Source organism: Mytilus trossulus, chromosome 11 (assembly GCF_036588685.1).
Source record: "Mytilus trossulus isolate FHL-02 chromosome 11, PNRI_Mtr1.1.1.hap1, whole genome shotgun sequence".
Lineage (NCBI taxonomy): Eukaryota > Metazoa > Mollusca > Bivalvia > Mytilida > Mytilidae > Mytilus > Mytilus trossulus.
The window spans coordinates 38,732,007-38,745,100 of NC_086383.1; the positions used below are offsets into that span (position 1 = coordinate 38,732,007).

General features: G+C 34.2%; 2 protein-coding genes across 3 annotated transcripts; both read right to left on the bottom strand.

Annotated features, from left to right (window-relative positions):
• Positions 1–1,543: 1,543 nt before the first annotated feature.
• Positions 1,544–3,391, bottom strand: LOC134690037 (uncharacterized). Its single transcript, XM_063550008.1, has 2 exons — positions 3,240–3,391; positions 1,544–2,741 (listed from the first exon to the last, which is right to left on the bottom strand). Exons 1-2 carry the CDS (start codon positions 3,389–3,391, stop codon positions 1,544–1,546), a joined length of 1,350 nt encoding a protein of 449 aa, XP_063406078.1.
• Positions 3,392–4,238: 847 nt separating this feature from the next.
• On the bottom strand, positions 4,239–12,330 carry LOC134690354 (golgin subfamily A member 6-like protein 6). Of its 2 annotated transcripts, XM_063550318.1 has the most exons (6): positions 12,026–12,330; positions 11,340–11,491; positions 10,433–10,537; positions 6,199–6,275; positions 5,262–5,499; positions 4,239–4,523 (listed from the first exon to the last, which is right to left on the bottom strand). In XM_063550318.1, exons 1-6 carry the CDS (start codon positions 12,058–12,060, stop codon positions 4,261–4,263), a joined length of 870 nt encoding a protein of 289 aa, XP_063406388.1. In that variant the 5' UTR covers positions 12,061–12,330; the 3' UTR covers positions 4,239–4,260. The 2 variants fall into 2 exon arrangements, with proteins under 2 accessions (XP_063406388.1, XP_063406390.1); XM_063550320.1 differs by lacking the exons at positions 11,340–11,491; positions 12,026–12,330 and adding an exon at positions 10,958–11,046.
• Between the last annotated feature and the right edge of the window lie 764 nt (positions 12,331–13,094).

Consider the following 13,094-nt stretch of genomic DNA (forward strand, 5'->3'; position numbering starts at 1 on the left):
AAACTTACAACAAGACATAGATTGAAAAAATGTACAAGTTTTTTTTTTAAAATACGAAAAATTAAAAATATAAAATGTTTTGTATAATAAAGTAAGATGTTGTAATTAATATTGATGCTTTGAGATTGAAGATTTGAAAGAGTCTACTGAAGTGCAATTTACAATGTTATCTGGTAGTTTGTTCCAGTCGGTAATAGTTCTTGGAAAATATGATTCTTTTCTGTACTGTGTTTTGCAGGATGGAATTTGGAAGCTGTTCGAATTAGAATGTCTTGTTTGTCTTTTTTGTGGAATTAATTTATTATTTTTAGGAATTGCAACCTTTTCGTGTTCAATTTTGTAAAGCATTACCAATCTGGAGTCTTTTCTTCTGTGAGAGAGACTGCGCCATTCAAGATGTTGTAACATGTTACCAACGCTTGAGGTGTTTCTGTATTTGTTGGTAACAAAACGGGCAGCCCTCCTTTGAACTTTTTCAATGCTATCTATGTCTTGTTGTAAGTATGGATCCCAAACAGAGCAAGCATACTCTAGTGATGGTCTTACTAGGGACTTATATGCTTGCTCTTTAATGGATGTTGAACTTATGTTCAGGTTCCTCCTTAGAAAGCCTAGTGTGCTATTAGCTTTCTTGCATATGTTGTTAATATGCACATCCCATTTAAGGTTGGAACTGATGGTGACCCCCAGATATTTTGCTGTTGTTACATGTTCTAATGAATGATTGTGTAATGTGTAGTCAAATGTGATTGTTTTTTTATTTCTGGTGACTGAAATTACATTACACTTATCTGGGTGGAATGCCATTTTCCAAGTAGTTTCCCACGATGCAAGTTTGTCAAGATCTTTTTGTAATGTTAATGCATCGGAGTTTGATTTTATTGCCAAATAGACTATTGTGTCGTCTGCAAATAAACGTACTGTAGATGTTAGACCAGATGGAATGTCATTAATATAGTACAAGAAGAGACTTGGTCCAAGAACTGGCCCCTGTGGAACCCCTGACTCAACTGCAACATACTCAGATTTTTCCCCCTCTAGAACTACTGCCTGTTTGCGATTGCTTAGAAAATTTTGTATCCAGTAATTTAATTCCCCCTGTATCCCGTAATGATGAAGCTTATTAGTTAAAAAAGAATGTGAAACCTTATCGAATGCTTTAGAAAAATCCATGACCAAAATATCTGTTTGTTTACCGTTTTCCATGTTTAGTGAGACATCGTCTATAAATTCCAGTTGTTGTGTTTCGCAGGATCGACCTCTGCGAAATCCATGCCGAAGGGGATAAAAAATGTTGTGATTATCTGCATGGTTCATGATGTGTTTAACTACGATATGTTCTAAAAGTTTGCAACAAATACATGTAAGTGATATAGGACGGTAGTTTTCAGGGTTATATTTTTGGCCTTTTTTGTAAACAGGAGAGACATGGGCAGTTTTCCAGTCATCTGGAACAATGCCTGTTTTAATTGACTTCTCAAAGATAATAGTAAGTATGGGTGCAATTTCATGTGAAAGTTCTTTTAAAAATCTTGGTTTAATTTCATCGGGTCCTGCTGCTTTGTTTCGGATTTAAGTTATGTAAGAGTTTTTGTATACCTTCTGTTTTAATTATTAATTTTGATATGAGTGGAAAAGGAGTGTTCTGTGGCATATTACACTGTTTGACAAATTCTGTATGAGAAATATTAGATGCTGGTGTGAATACAGACTGGAATTGTGCATTAAGTGCCCCAGCTTTTTGTAGTGGATCAGTTAGGAGTTTGCCATCTTGTTTGATTTCAGTAATCCCACTATAATCAGGTTTTTTATGTTTAATGTAGGTCCAAAATTTTTTCATAGTGCCAAAATTTGTTTCATCTTGTGGTGGTAATATGATGCTTTCAATGTATTCCCAGTATGATTTTCGTATACTTTTTTGCACCTGGTGTTTGACCTCTTTGTATTTTTTAGCAATTGATGCATTCCCAGATTTTTTTGATTTTTTATAGAGTCTATCTCTTTTTCTAATGAGCCGTTTTGTTTCCATTGTGACCCATGGGTGACTGTCCTTTATTTTTGCTGTTTTATGTGGGATGTGATCTTTCACTGCTTTTGTTATTGTTGTTTTAAAACAGTTCCACATTTCATTTACACAAAAATGTTGCTGATTTTCAGAGAGATGTTTATATAAGGTGTTAATTTCTTGTTTAATTGTGCTCCAGTTTGCTTTTTTGTATAATGGAATTATTCTTGGCTTTTGTTTAAGTTTTGATGGAGCTATTGTAAATTCTGCAAACACAATATCATGATCAGATAGGCCAGGGATAACTTCAACACGCTGTACTTGGTCTTTACGTGTAGGGACATCAACAATTTGTGTGAGACATGTGTCGTCAAGTGAGTTGCCAAAGAAGTAATGAAGGTGTGGGTAAGACGTGTTCGGTTTTAATGATTTGTTGTTCCAATCCCAACCTGGGAGATTAAAGTCTCCCCCTATGATAAGTGTAGAATTTTTTATTTGTGTGGCTTTTCTTATCATGAAGTCAAAATTTTTGAGACTAGTTTCGTCAGATGTTTTTGGGTGATAGAAAGAGCTTAAGTACAATGTTTTTGAACCAACAATGTCTACTTTTGCCCAGACCATTTCTGTTTTGTCTGGGGGTGCAAGTTCATATACCTCAGAGCTAATAAGTTCTTTTTTTATAGCTAAAAGAACACCACCCCCTTCTTTGTCTGTTTCTGTTTTCTTTCTGTCATTTCTGTACAATTTAAAATTGTCAGGGAATATTTCAACATCTTTATTTTAGGGTTTAGCCAAGTTTCTGTGCCAAATATTATGTCAGGCTTTGTGCTGTCAATGATGTTATTTACTAGGTGTTGCTTGTTTTTAATTGACTGAAAGTTAATATTGAGTACTCTCAAAGGCTTATTAAAGGATGACACCCGAGTTTTTTTTACGTATGGGTGTAGATGCATGAAGAGGCTTGATGTTTTGATTCTGATAATCTGGACTTGATGGAGGATTTGAGTGATTGATGTCACCAATATAAAGACTTTAAAACGGATTTGGTGACTCAATACTATGTAAGTCAAAAAGTACCGTGCTGTAGTTAGGTTTGTCACAGATAATGCAGTGCCAGCTTATCATGCTGTCATTAAGATCTTCGTAACTTTTTGAGTGGATACCTTGGCAATTTATATGAAACCACTGATCACATGTCTCACATACAATGCCTTTGTGGTCCCAGTTTACTGACTGATCACAAGTACCACACAAATATTTTGTGCTGTCATTACTAGGGCCAGGATTTGTCTGGATATCATTAGACTTCATAATCATGAGTAAAAGGAAATATAAGAGCATTTTAGATGGTTTTAATTTTGTCCATCTAGGATCTTGCTTTGCCATCTTGTATATGGTGTTCTTAATACTAAGATAAACATGCATGTTATGGAGGTATTTAAGATTAGATGTTATTTCAAACATGAATGATAAACTACAATGAAACTGATTATGTAGGTACTGAATAACTACACAGGTGACTAGCAGTGTTACTGTTAATGCCGTTGGTCAAAATTGAATACTCGTTAACTTTTGGTATTTTTTCATTTTCAACTACATTTGGATGTTTCTCTTCTATGAGTAACGTAGCTATGATAACAAAGTAATATAAAATTGTCAACATGTTCATGGTGTATACAAGTGACTTACCGGTATGTGATGGACCTGGACCGGTGCTCAGGACTTGGGCTTTGTAGTGTTATGGGCCGATGAATAGTTATCTTCTGTCCCTATTGCTGACCTAGGGCTCGGATGATGGAATGATGAGCAATGTTAATGTGCAGCTATGATATTTCAGTGCAAGGTGTCAAAAAATGATGGTGGGTCAGTCTAAACAACGACTATCAATGCATGAATAACATGTGTGTTTTGCATTCCATATACATAAGCGAACGACGGGTGCTGTTTGTGGAACAGGGTCTGTTTATATACAAAAAGGAGATGTGGTACGATTGCCATTAAGACACCCACGAATTGGGTTATGCAACTATAGGCAACAATACGGCCTTCAATAATGATAAAAACCAATACTATATAATCGGCTGTGAAAACCTTCTTAGACATGTACATGTGATATCACAAATGCACGCCTTCACAGCCAGATTATCACATATTGTTTCAATGAATGAGAAAAAAAGAAAAAAAAACCAATTCAGTTGTTAATTAAAATTATTTAATAAATTAAAGAGGTAGTTTATCATTAATTACACAACTTTTTACTGTCCTTTAATACAACACAATGACATGAACAATGAGTGAATTCTTTCTGTTACTGTTTTCTTCTTTGATTTTCTTTGATCATCGATTTTAACATTGACATTGATATCTGTTTGTGTTTCTTTACTTTCTTCTTTCTCTTCTTTCTTTTCCATATCGATATCCTCTGGGAACAGTATATCTAATATATCTATGTTCCTGATATCATTTATCAACATTTTGATTTGTACTTTTTCCTTTTCTTCTTTATTTGTTTTCATTCCTACAAGATATGATACCATTTAAATGATATTTTAACATGTGGGACATTTTTATGATAATTTGACATACGATCCCTTTTTATGATATGCTAACATGCATGGCGTTCATTGTCACTGGACTAGTATATATTTGTTTAGGGGCCAGCTGAAAGACGTCTCCGGCTGCAGGAATTTCTAGCTACATTGAAGACCTGTTGGTGACCTTATGTTGTTGTTTTTTATTTGGTCGGGTTGTTGTCTCTTTTCCATTCTCAATTTTATGACCTTCCAAATTACAGTGAAATCCATTATACCTGTATTGCACTCGATTGTTATTAACAAAAATGAGATTTGTTTGAAAATTGCAGAGACACACTACGAATTCGGGTAGAAATGAGAAAAATCAAAATCATATAAGACTTTCGGGCTTTTGATTGTGTACACCAGGCGCGCGATGCGTCTTCATAACATACAAGTGGCGCTCAGGCGGAAAGTCAAATTAGATATGAGGTTAAGGAGCATAAGCACTGGAATGATTTTTGAAATGCAACCAAGACAGTCTTTTCCTGGGGAGTTGAGCCAACTATCCTCCAAAGACAAAGCAACAAAGATATAAGCGCCTACCGGTAACTTAGTATATTTTATATATATAGAGATAGAGATTTTAAATAAGATAATATTGGTAAGTCATTTATTTCCTCTACTGAAAACAGAATCGGATATGTTTAGAACAAAACATGCAATTTAAGTCAAGTAAATACCTTTTTGTAATTTTCTTCTCTCTCTCCAACCCTTTCTTGTCATCTGTTCTCTCTTCAGTTCTTTTTTCCACTGAACTCTTACCTCCCTTGAATAGTTTTCCATCAGTGTGTCTATTGTTTCGAATTGTTTCTTTATCATCTTTTCTTCCTCTCTGGCTCTCTCCAGCCTTCTTTTTTCTTCTCTCTTTATTTCTCTTTTATTCTTTGGTTTGTCTTTGGCGTTCTGCTCTTCTGGATTCTACGATTTAAAAGTATAACGCTATTTAAATCTTTCAGTAATTTCACAGAAAATATATTTTTGTTGTGAAATGAGCATCAGTAAAACAGGTCAACATAATTTCACCCGAAAGGGACTAAATGTATGGCCTACAATACGAGTTGGGATTATAGAATAGCGAACAGTGGGTACAATAAGCAGTATAAAGGGGCAAACATGTACAGTGAAACCTGTTTAAACCGAACATCTTTGGGACTTAAGATTGTGTTTGGTTTTTGCATGCTGTTATCGATTTTATCAGGTTCACAACGCATGCAACTTGATATGACGGTGCTTTTAAAGAACATGTTTGGTTTAGACAGGTTTTTTCGTTTTATGCAGGATTAGGTTTAGTCAGGTTTCACTGTATAAAGAATAGAGAAGTATGGGGTTAAAAAGAGAAGAGAATAATGTTGTTCTAAGATATAAAGAATAAATAACAAAAAAAATAAAGAATATAGAATAACGTCTTTAATGAGATGTCTAAATATAAAGAGTAGAGAATACGGATAAAAATAAATCAAAGCAAGAGAAGAATCGAGTGAGCAGACACATCTTGTAGTCTTATTTCCCCACCTCCTTCCCGGATTTAATTTCCGGGAATAATTTGTTGTTTTCTTTGATTGCGGAAATTTTAAAATCTTGCAAAGTTCGCATATCTAACATGAAAGTATGTCTTACCTGATAAACATATCCTTCCGCATGCTTAAATGGGTTTTCTGCGATTTTCTGCTGGTATATCTTTGTTATAACAGGCCCTTAAAATCAAATAACAAAAATATAAGTTTAATGAATTGTCAAACAAGCTAGATATGTTTGTGGGTAAATAAAACGAAGAAATGAAACTTTAGCGCACTGCCAAACTTAAACGTTCAAGAAACAATAATAAGTTTATCATTATTATAACCACCTGGAACCAACTTGGAAGTGAATCGGATGTTAAAATCTTGGAAACCATTTGAAGTTTTACTGGAAAAAGTTGGAAGTAATTTTTTTACATAAATAAGGAGGTTAGTTTTCTCGTTTGAATTGTTTTACATTGTCTCATCCAGGCCTTTTATAGCCGACTATGCGGTATGGGCTTTGCTCATTGTTGAAGGCCGTACGGTGACCTTTATTTGTTAATGTCTGTGTCATTTTGGTCTTTTATGGATAGTTGTCTCATTGGCAATCATACTATATCTTCTTTTTTATATTGTGTAATTTAACGAATATTGATTCGGAAAATATTTCCAATACTCAAAGTTTCAATTCGTAACTTCCATATATAAATTTCTGAATATTACATTTGGAATTTCCAAGCTGCACTTGGTACTTCTGTGTACGGGTTATTTCTTCAAAAACAAAATCCGTAACCGGCATGAATTGAATAGTTTTAAATGCAATTAAAACAAAGGCATCAGCAGTAAAATCGTAACTAGAGGCTCTAAAGAGCCTGTGTCGCTCACCTTGGTTTTTGTGAATATTAAACAAAGGACGCAGATGGATTCATGACAAAATTGTGTTTTGTTGATGGTGATGTGTTTGTTCATCTTACTTTACTGAACATTCTAGCTGCTTACAATTATCTATAATTAACTTGGCCTAGTAGTTTCAGAGAAGATTTTTGTAAAAGATTACTAAGATTTACGAAAAAATGGTTAAAACTTGACTATAAAGGGCAATAACTCTTAAAGGGGTCAACTGACAATTTCGGTCATGTTGACTTATTTATAGATCTTACTTTGCCAACATTTATTGTATTTTAAAGTTTATCTCCAACTATAATAATATTCAAGATAATAACCGAAAACAGCAAAATTTCCTTAAAATTACCAGTTCAGGGGCAGCAACCCAACAACAGGTTTTCCGATTCATCCGAAAATTTCAGAGCAGATATATTTTTACTTGATAAACAATTTTACTTCATGTCAGATTTGCTTTAAATGCTTTGGCTTTTGAGTTATAAGCCAAACACTGAATTTTACCCCTATGTTCTATTTTTAACCTAGCGGCCATCTTGGTTAGTTGACCAGGTCACACCACACATTTTAAAAACTTGATATCCCAAAGATGATTGTGGCCAAGTTTGGTTTAATTTGGCCACGTAGTATCAGAGGAGAAGATTTTTGTAAAAGATAACTAAGATTTACAAAAAAATGTTAAAAATTGACTATAAAGGGCAATAACTCCTAAAGGGGTCAACTGACCATTTCGGTCATGTCAACTTATTTGTAGATCTTACTTTGCTGAACATTATTGCTGTTTACAGTTTATCTCTATCTATAATAATATTCAAGATAATAACCAAAAACAGCAAAATTTCCTTGAAATTGCCAATTCAGGGACAGCAACTCAACAACTGGTTGTCCGATTCATCTGAAAAATTTAGAGCAGATAGATCTTGACCTAATAAATAATTTAACTCCATCAGATTTGCTCTAAATGCTTTGATTTTTGAGTAATAAGTCAAAAACTGTATTTTATCCCTATGTTCTATTTTTAGCTGTGGCGGCCATCTTGGTTGGTTGGCCGGGTCACGCCACACATTTTTTAAACTATATACCCCAATAATAGTTGTGGCCAAGTTTGGTTTAATTTGGCCCAGTTGTTTTAGAGGAGAAGATTTTTGTAAAAGATTACTAAGATTTACGAAAAATGGTTAAAAATTTACTATAAAGGGCAATAACTCCTAAAGGGGTCAACTGACCATTTTGGTCATGTTGACTTATTTGTAAATCTTTCTTTGCTGAACATTGTTGCTGTTTACAGTTTATCTCTATCTATAGTAATATTCAAGATAATAACCAAACTAGAGGCTCTAAAGAGCCTGTGTCGCTCACCTTGGTCTATGTGCATATTAAACAAAGGACACAAATGGATTCATGACAAAATTGTATTTTTGTGATGGTGATGTGTTTGAAGTTCTTACTTTACTGAACGTTCTTGCTTCTTACAATTATATCTATAATGAACCTTGCCCATTAGTAACAGAGAAAAATATTTGGTAAAAATTTACATAAATTTACCGAATTAATGAAAATTGTTAAAAATTGACTATAAAGGGCAATAACTCCTTAAGGGATCAATTGACCATTTAGGTCATGTAATTTATTTGTAGATCTTACTTTGCTGAACATTATTGCTGTTTACAGTTTATCTTTATCTATAATAGTATTCAAGATAATAACCAAAAACGGCAAAATTTCTTTAAAAATTACCAATTGGAGGGCAGCAAGCCAACAACCGATTTTCCAATTCATCTGAAAATTTCAGGGCAGATGGATATTGACCTGATAAACATTTTTATCCCATGTCAAATTTCCTCAAAATGCTTTGGTTTTTGAGTTATAAGCCAAAAACTGCATTTTACCCCTATGTTCTATTTTTAGCCGTGGCGGCCATCTTGGTTGGTTGACCGGGTCACGCCACACATTTTTTAAACTATATACCCCAAAGATGATTGTGGCCAAGTTTGGATTAATTTGGCTCAGTAGTTTCAGAGGAGAAGATTTTTGTAAAAGATTACTTAGATTGACTTATTTGTAAATCTAACTTTGCTGAACATTATTGCTGTTTACAGTTTATCTCTATCTATAATAATATTCAAGATAATAACCAAAAACAGCAAAATTTCCTCAAAATTACCAATTCAGGGGCAGCAACCCAACAACAGATTAACCGATTCATCTGAAAATTTCAGGGCAGATAGATCTTGACCTGATTAACATTTTTACCCCATGTCAGATTTCCTCTAAATGCTTTGGTTTTTTAGTTATAAGCCAAAAACTGCATTTTACCCCTATGTTCTATTTTTAGCCGTGGCGGCCATCTTGGTTGGATGACCGGGTCACGCCACACATTTTTTAAACTAGATACCCTAATGATGATTGTAGCCAAGTTTGGTTTGATTTGGCCCAGTAGTTTCAGGGGAGAAGATTTTTGTAAAAGCTAACGCCGGACGACGACGGACGACGGACGACGGACGACGGACGCCAAGTGATGAGAAAAGCTCACCTGGCCCAAAAAGTTAGTTCAAATAATTCAGTTATAACTTATTATTTGCTTAACGGTCAGTGGTATATATTTCATGCATATTCTACGGGGCGCCGAATGGAACTCTTGTGGTTTTGTACAAAAATCAATTCTGTCATAACAAAATCTTTTTTTGTCTTACAAAACTATGTGATACAAACTTGTTTTATGAGAACTACAATTTTTTTACAATTATTTTTTTTAGACAAAATTGACTTTTGTCATGACAAAAGTGAATTTTGTCAAAAAGGTATGCAAATGCAAATATAAGCTTTATATTTGCATACAAAATTGACTTTTGTATCCTGATCTGGAAATTAAAACACAAAGGTCAATTCTGTGAGACAAAGTCGATTTTGTGAAATCAAAATTCAATTTTGTAATTTTTTGTCTCAAATTTTGTCTCACAAAAGTCAATTTTATTACTTTTGTTAGACAAAATTCACAACATTGAATTTTGTGTCAATTTTGTTTCAAATTGATCTTTGTCAATTTTGTCTTACAAAAGTCAATTTTGTCTGACAAAAGTCAATTTCGTGTAACAAAAGTCGATTTTGTATGCAATTTAGTTCACAGAATCCACACTAAACTAATTTGCATACAAAATTGACTATTGTCGCCCAATATTCAAATTAGGTAACAAAAGTAAAGTCTGTGTAACAAAAATGAATTTTGTCATGAATAAATTGACTTTTGTCCTCTGAAAGATAATTTTGTATGACAAAATTTTAAATTTGTAGTATGTTACAAATTTTGTTAAAATGAATTCATATTTGTGGAACAAAAGTCACTTTTGTCCGTACAAAATTGAATGTCGAGTACAAAACCACAAAAGCCCCTTTCGGCACCCCGTATATTCAGGACAAACGATGGATATTAGATTTTGTTTTTAATCCGTTACCTGTTTTTGTCTGCTGTTCTTTTGCTACCCTATCATTCTCTAGGCTATTTTTCCATTCTTGTAAGATCCTCATTTTGTTCTCTTCATTTTCACTATCCGTGTCTTCTAATGGAAAAAGAAAGAAAACTTAACAAATATCATCAAGATCGGTTTTGAAGTTTGACCTTGGTCAAATTAATCAAGAAGAGAAGAATTTTTGTAAATTAAACATTTTTTATTCATCGCAATATGCGCCATCTTTGTTCCTGCTTGACAGCATGAGAACACAAACCATTAAAATTTATGTCATTTTTTTACCAAATGTAACTTTCTACAAAATCTAGATGAACTAAAGGATACGTGCTGGATGATTATAATACATCAAGAGAATATATATACTATACCTATTATTAAATAAGTTTCGGTTGTGTTGATTTCCAGTGGTTGTTTTTTTTTAGTTTACCATGATTTTTATACGGTTTTGTATTTCAGTTTTGCTTTGAGTCTCTATTTTTTTTTTATTCTCTTCCTCGTACTTTAACATACCCATTTCTTTCTTTAAAGCTGTCCTTTTGTCAGTCTCTATGTTTTTCCCCTCCTCGTACTTTTACATACCCATTTCTTTCTTTAAAGCTTTCCCTTTGTCAGTCTCTATGTTTTCCCTCTCCCCTCCCCCCCCCCCCCCACCTCGTACTTTTACATACCTATTTCTTTCTTTAAGGCTGTCCTTTTGTCAGTCTCTATGTTTTTCCACTCTCTCTCTCTCTCTCCCCCTCCTCATTCTTTTAAATACATGTCTTTCTTTAAAGCTGTCCTTTTGTCAGTCTCTCTGTTTCCCCCTCCTCGTACTTTTACATACCCATTTCTTTCTTTAAAGCTGTCCCTTTGTCAGTCTCTATGTTTTCCCCCTTCTCGGACTTTTACATACCCATTTCTTTCTTCAAAGCTGTTCTTTTGTCAGTCTCTATGTTTTTCCACTCCTCAAGTAAACACTCAAAAACAGCTTCCCTTAGAAACGCACCGTAAAAATACAAAGCATGTTGCTCTTTTTTGTCTTGGTCTGTCATCTCAATATTTTGTCTAAATAAGAAAATAGAACAAACGATTTATATTTCTATTATTTTATATACACTCAAAAGTAAAAGCGGCTGTTGCTGGTAAATGTCACAACTTGAATACATGTGTATATACGGTACTAACAAGGAGATGTGGTATAATTTTTAATAGTAATAAGACAAAGTCAAATGTATCTTATTGACGAAAATGTACCCGTAAATATTCAGCAATGAGCAAAATCCATCCCGTATAGCCAGATACAAAATTCACAAGAAAAATATAAAACTATTCTATGAAAAGATGCTGAATTAACACATTGTGTAGTTGGAATTTGATAGTGAATAAGTCTTTTACTATAGTCACTAAAACTGTCTTATGCGGCCGTAGGTAGAAATTTTTGATTGAGCTGAACTTAGCATGGACAGTTTAACAGAAAATGTCTTTCATCTTCAAACTCATGTGTTTCATGCAATACACACATTCAGTCCGATGACTTTTCTTTAATAAAAACAAAAAAAGTAACAACTTTTTTTTATACAAACACTTAAAATAACTTACCTTATTAGAAGTCTAAGAATTAGTCCTGCAGACATCAGCGAAACTTCGACGTTGTCAGCGGTAATGATAATGACGTGGTTGACAATTATTCTTCTGCGCAGTCGTTAACTTCGACGAAAACGTAACGTTCGTTACGTTGCTCTCTCTCTATGTCCGGTCGTTGGTTGGTTCGTCCGTCTGTCCGTCTACCTTACTTTATGTTAAATTTTTTGGTCAAAGTAGCTTTTGATGAAGTTGAGTTCCAATTACCTGTAGCTTATACAACTTGAATAAGTTGTGATATGATTACCATTGAGACAACTCTCTACAAGAGACCAAAATGGCACAGAAATTAACAATTATAGGTCGCCGTACGGCCTTCAACAATGAGCGAAGCCCATACCGCCTAGTCAGCTAGAAAAGGCATGACAATGTAAAACAATTCAAATACGAAAACTAACGGCCTTATTTATATAAAAAGAATGAACGAAAAACAAATATGTAACACATAAACAAACGACAACCACTGAATACCAGGCTCCTGACTTGGGACAGACACATACATAAACAATGTAGCGGGGTTAAAAATGTACAACTATTCAAACGAGATAACGCAACACAGAGACATATACATACATGTTATACTATTTTCATACGCTAAAACAAACCAATAAACGAAAAGTAAATATGAGGGGGAAGGACCTTTACCGGGACTCAGGGGTCTGGTGTTTTTAAACTCGATATTTCGGGATCCGGGAATTCACTTTTTCGCATTTTGGGATGGCGGGATTTATATATTTTTAATTGGGGACCTCGGGATTTCATGTTTTTATGCCCGGGATTTCGGGATCAGGACCCCTCAAATATGACAGACATGGCTCAACGGTAGTCACAACCACAAGATTACAGGCTCTTGACTTTTGGAAGGCACTCTAATAATGTGTTTGGATTAGATATGGGTTTGAGCTCTGTACCATCCCCTTTCCTTGAACAGTGGTGATCGAAACAGCACAACATAAGAACAATATCAGCTGATAACGTACATTGTTTTCGCATACTAGACAGCTTTATTTGTCCTTATTTATCAGAA

What these genes read in the sequence shown, in the direction of transcription:
- LOC134690037 (XM_063550008.1), bottom strand. Translation starts at nt 3,391, where the DNA reads ATGGCAAAGCAAGATCCTAGATGGACAAAATTAAAACCATCTAAAATG. An exon ending in TTGTGTGGTACTTGTGATCA is followed by an intron (nt 2,742 to 3,239) that starts GTCAGTAAACTG and finishes TAAATTGTACAG; the next exon opens with AAATGACAGAAAGAAAACAG.
- LOC134690354 (XM_063550318.1), bottom strand. Translation starts at nt 12,060, where the DNA reads ATGTCTGCAGGACTAATTCTTAGACTTCTAATAAG. An exon ending in AGCTTTGAAGAAAGAAATGG is followed by an intron (nt 10,538 to 11,339) that starts GTATGTAAAAGT and finishes TTTTTCCATTAG; the next exon opens with AAGACACGGATAGTGAAAAT. An exon ending in AGAACAGCAGACAAAAACAG is followed by an intron (nt 6,276 to 10,432) that starts GTAACGGATTAA and finishes TTTGATTTTAAG; the next exon opens with GGCCTGTTATAACAAAGATA.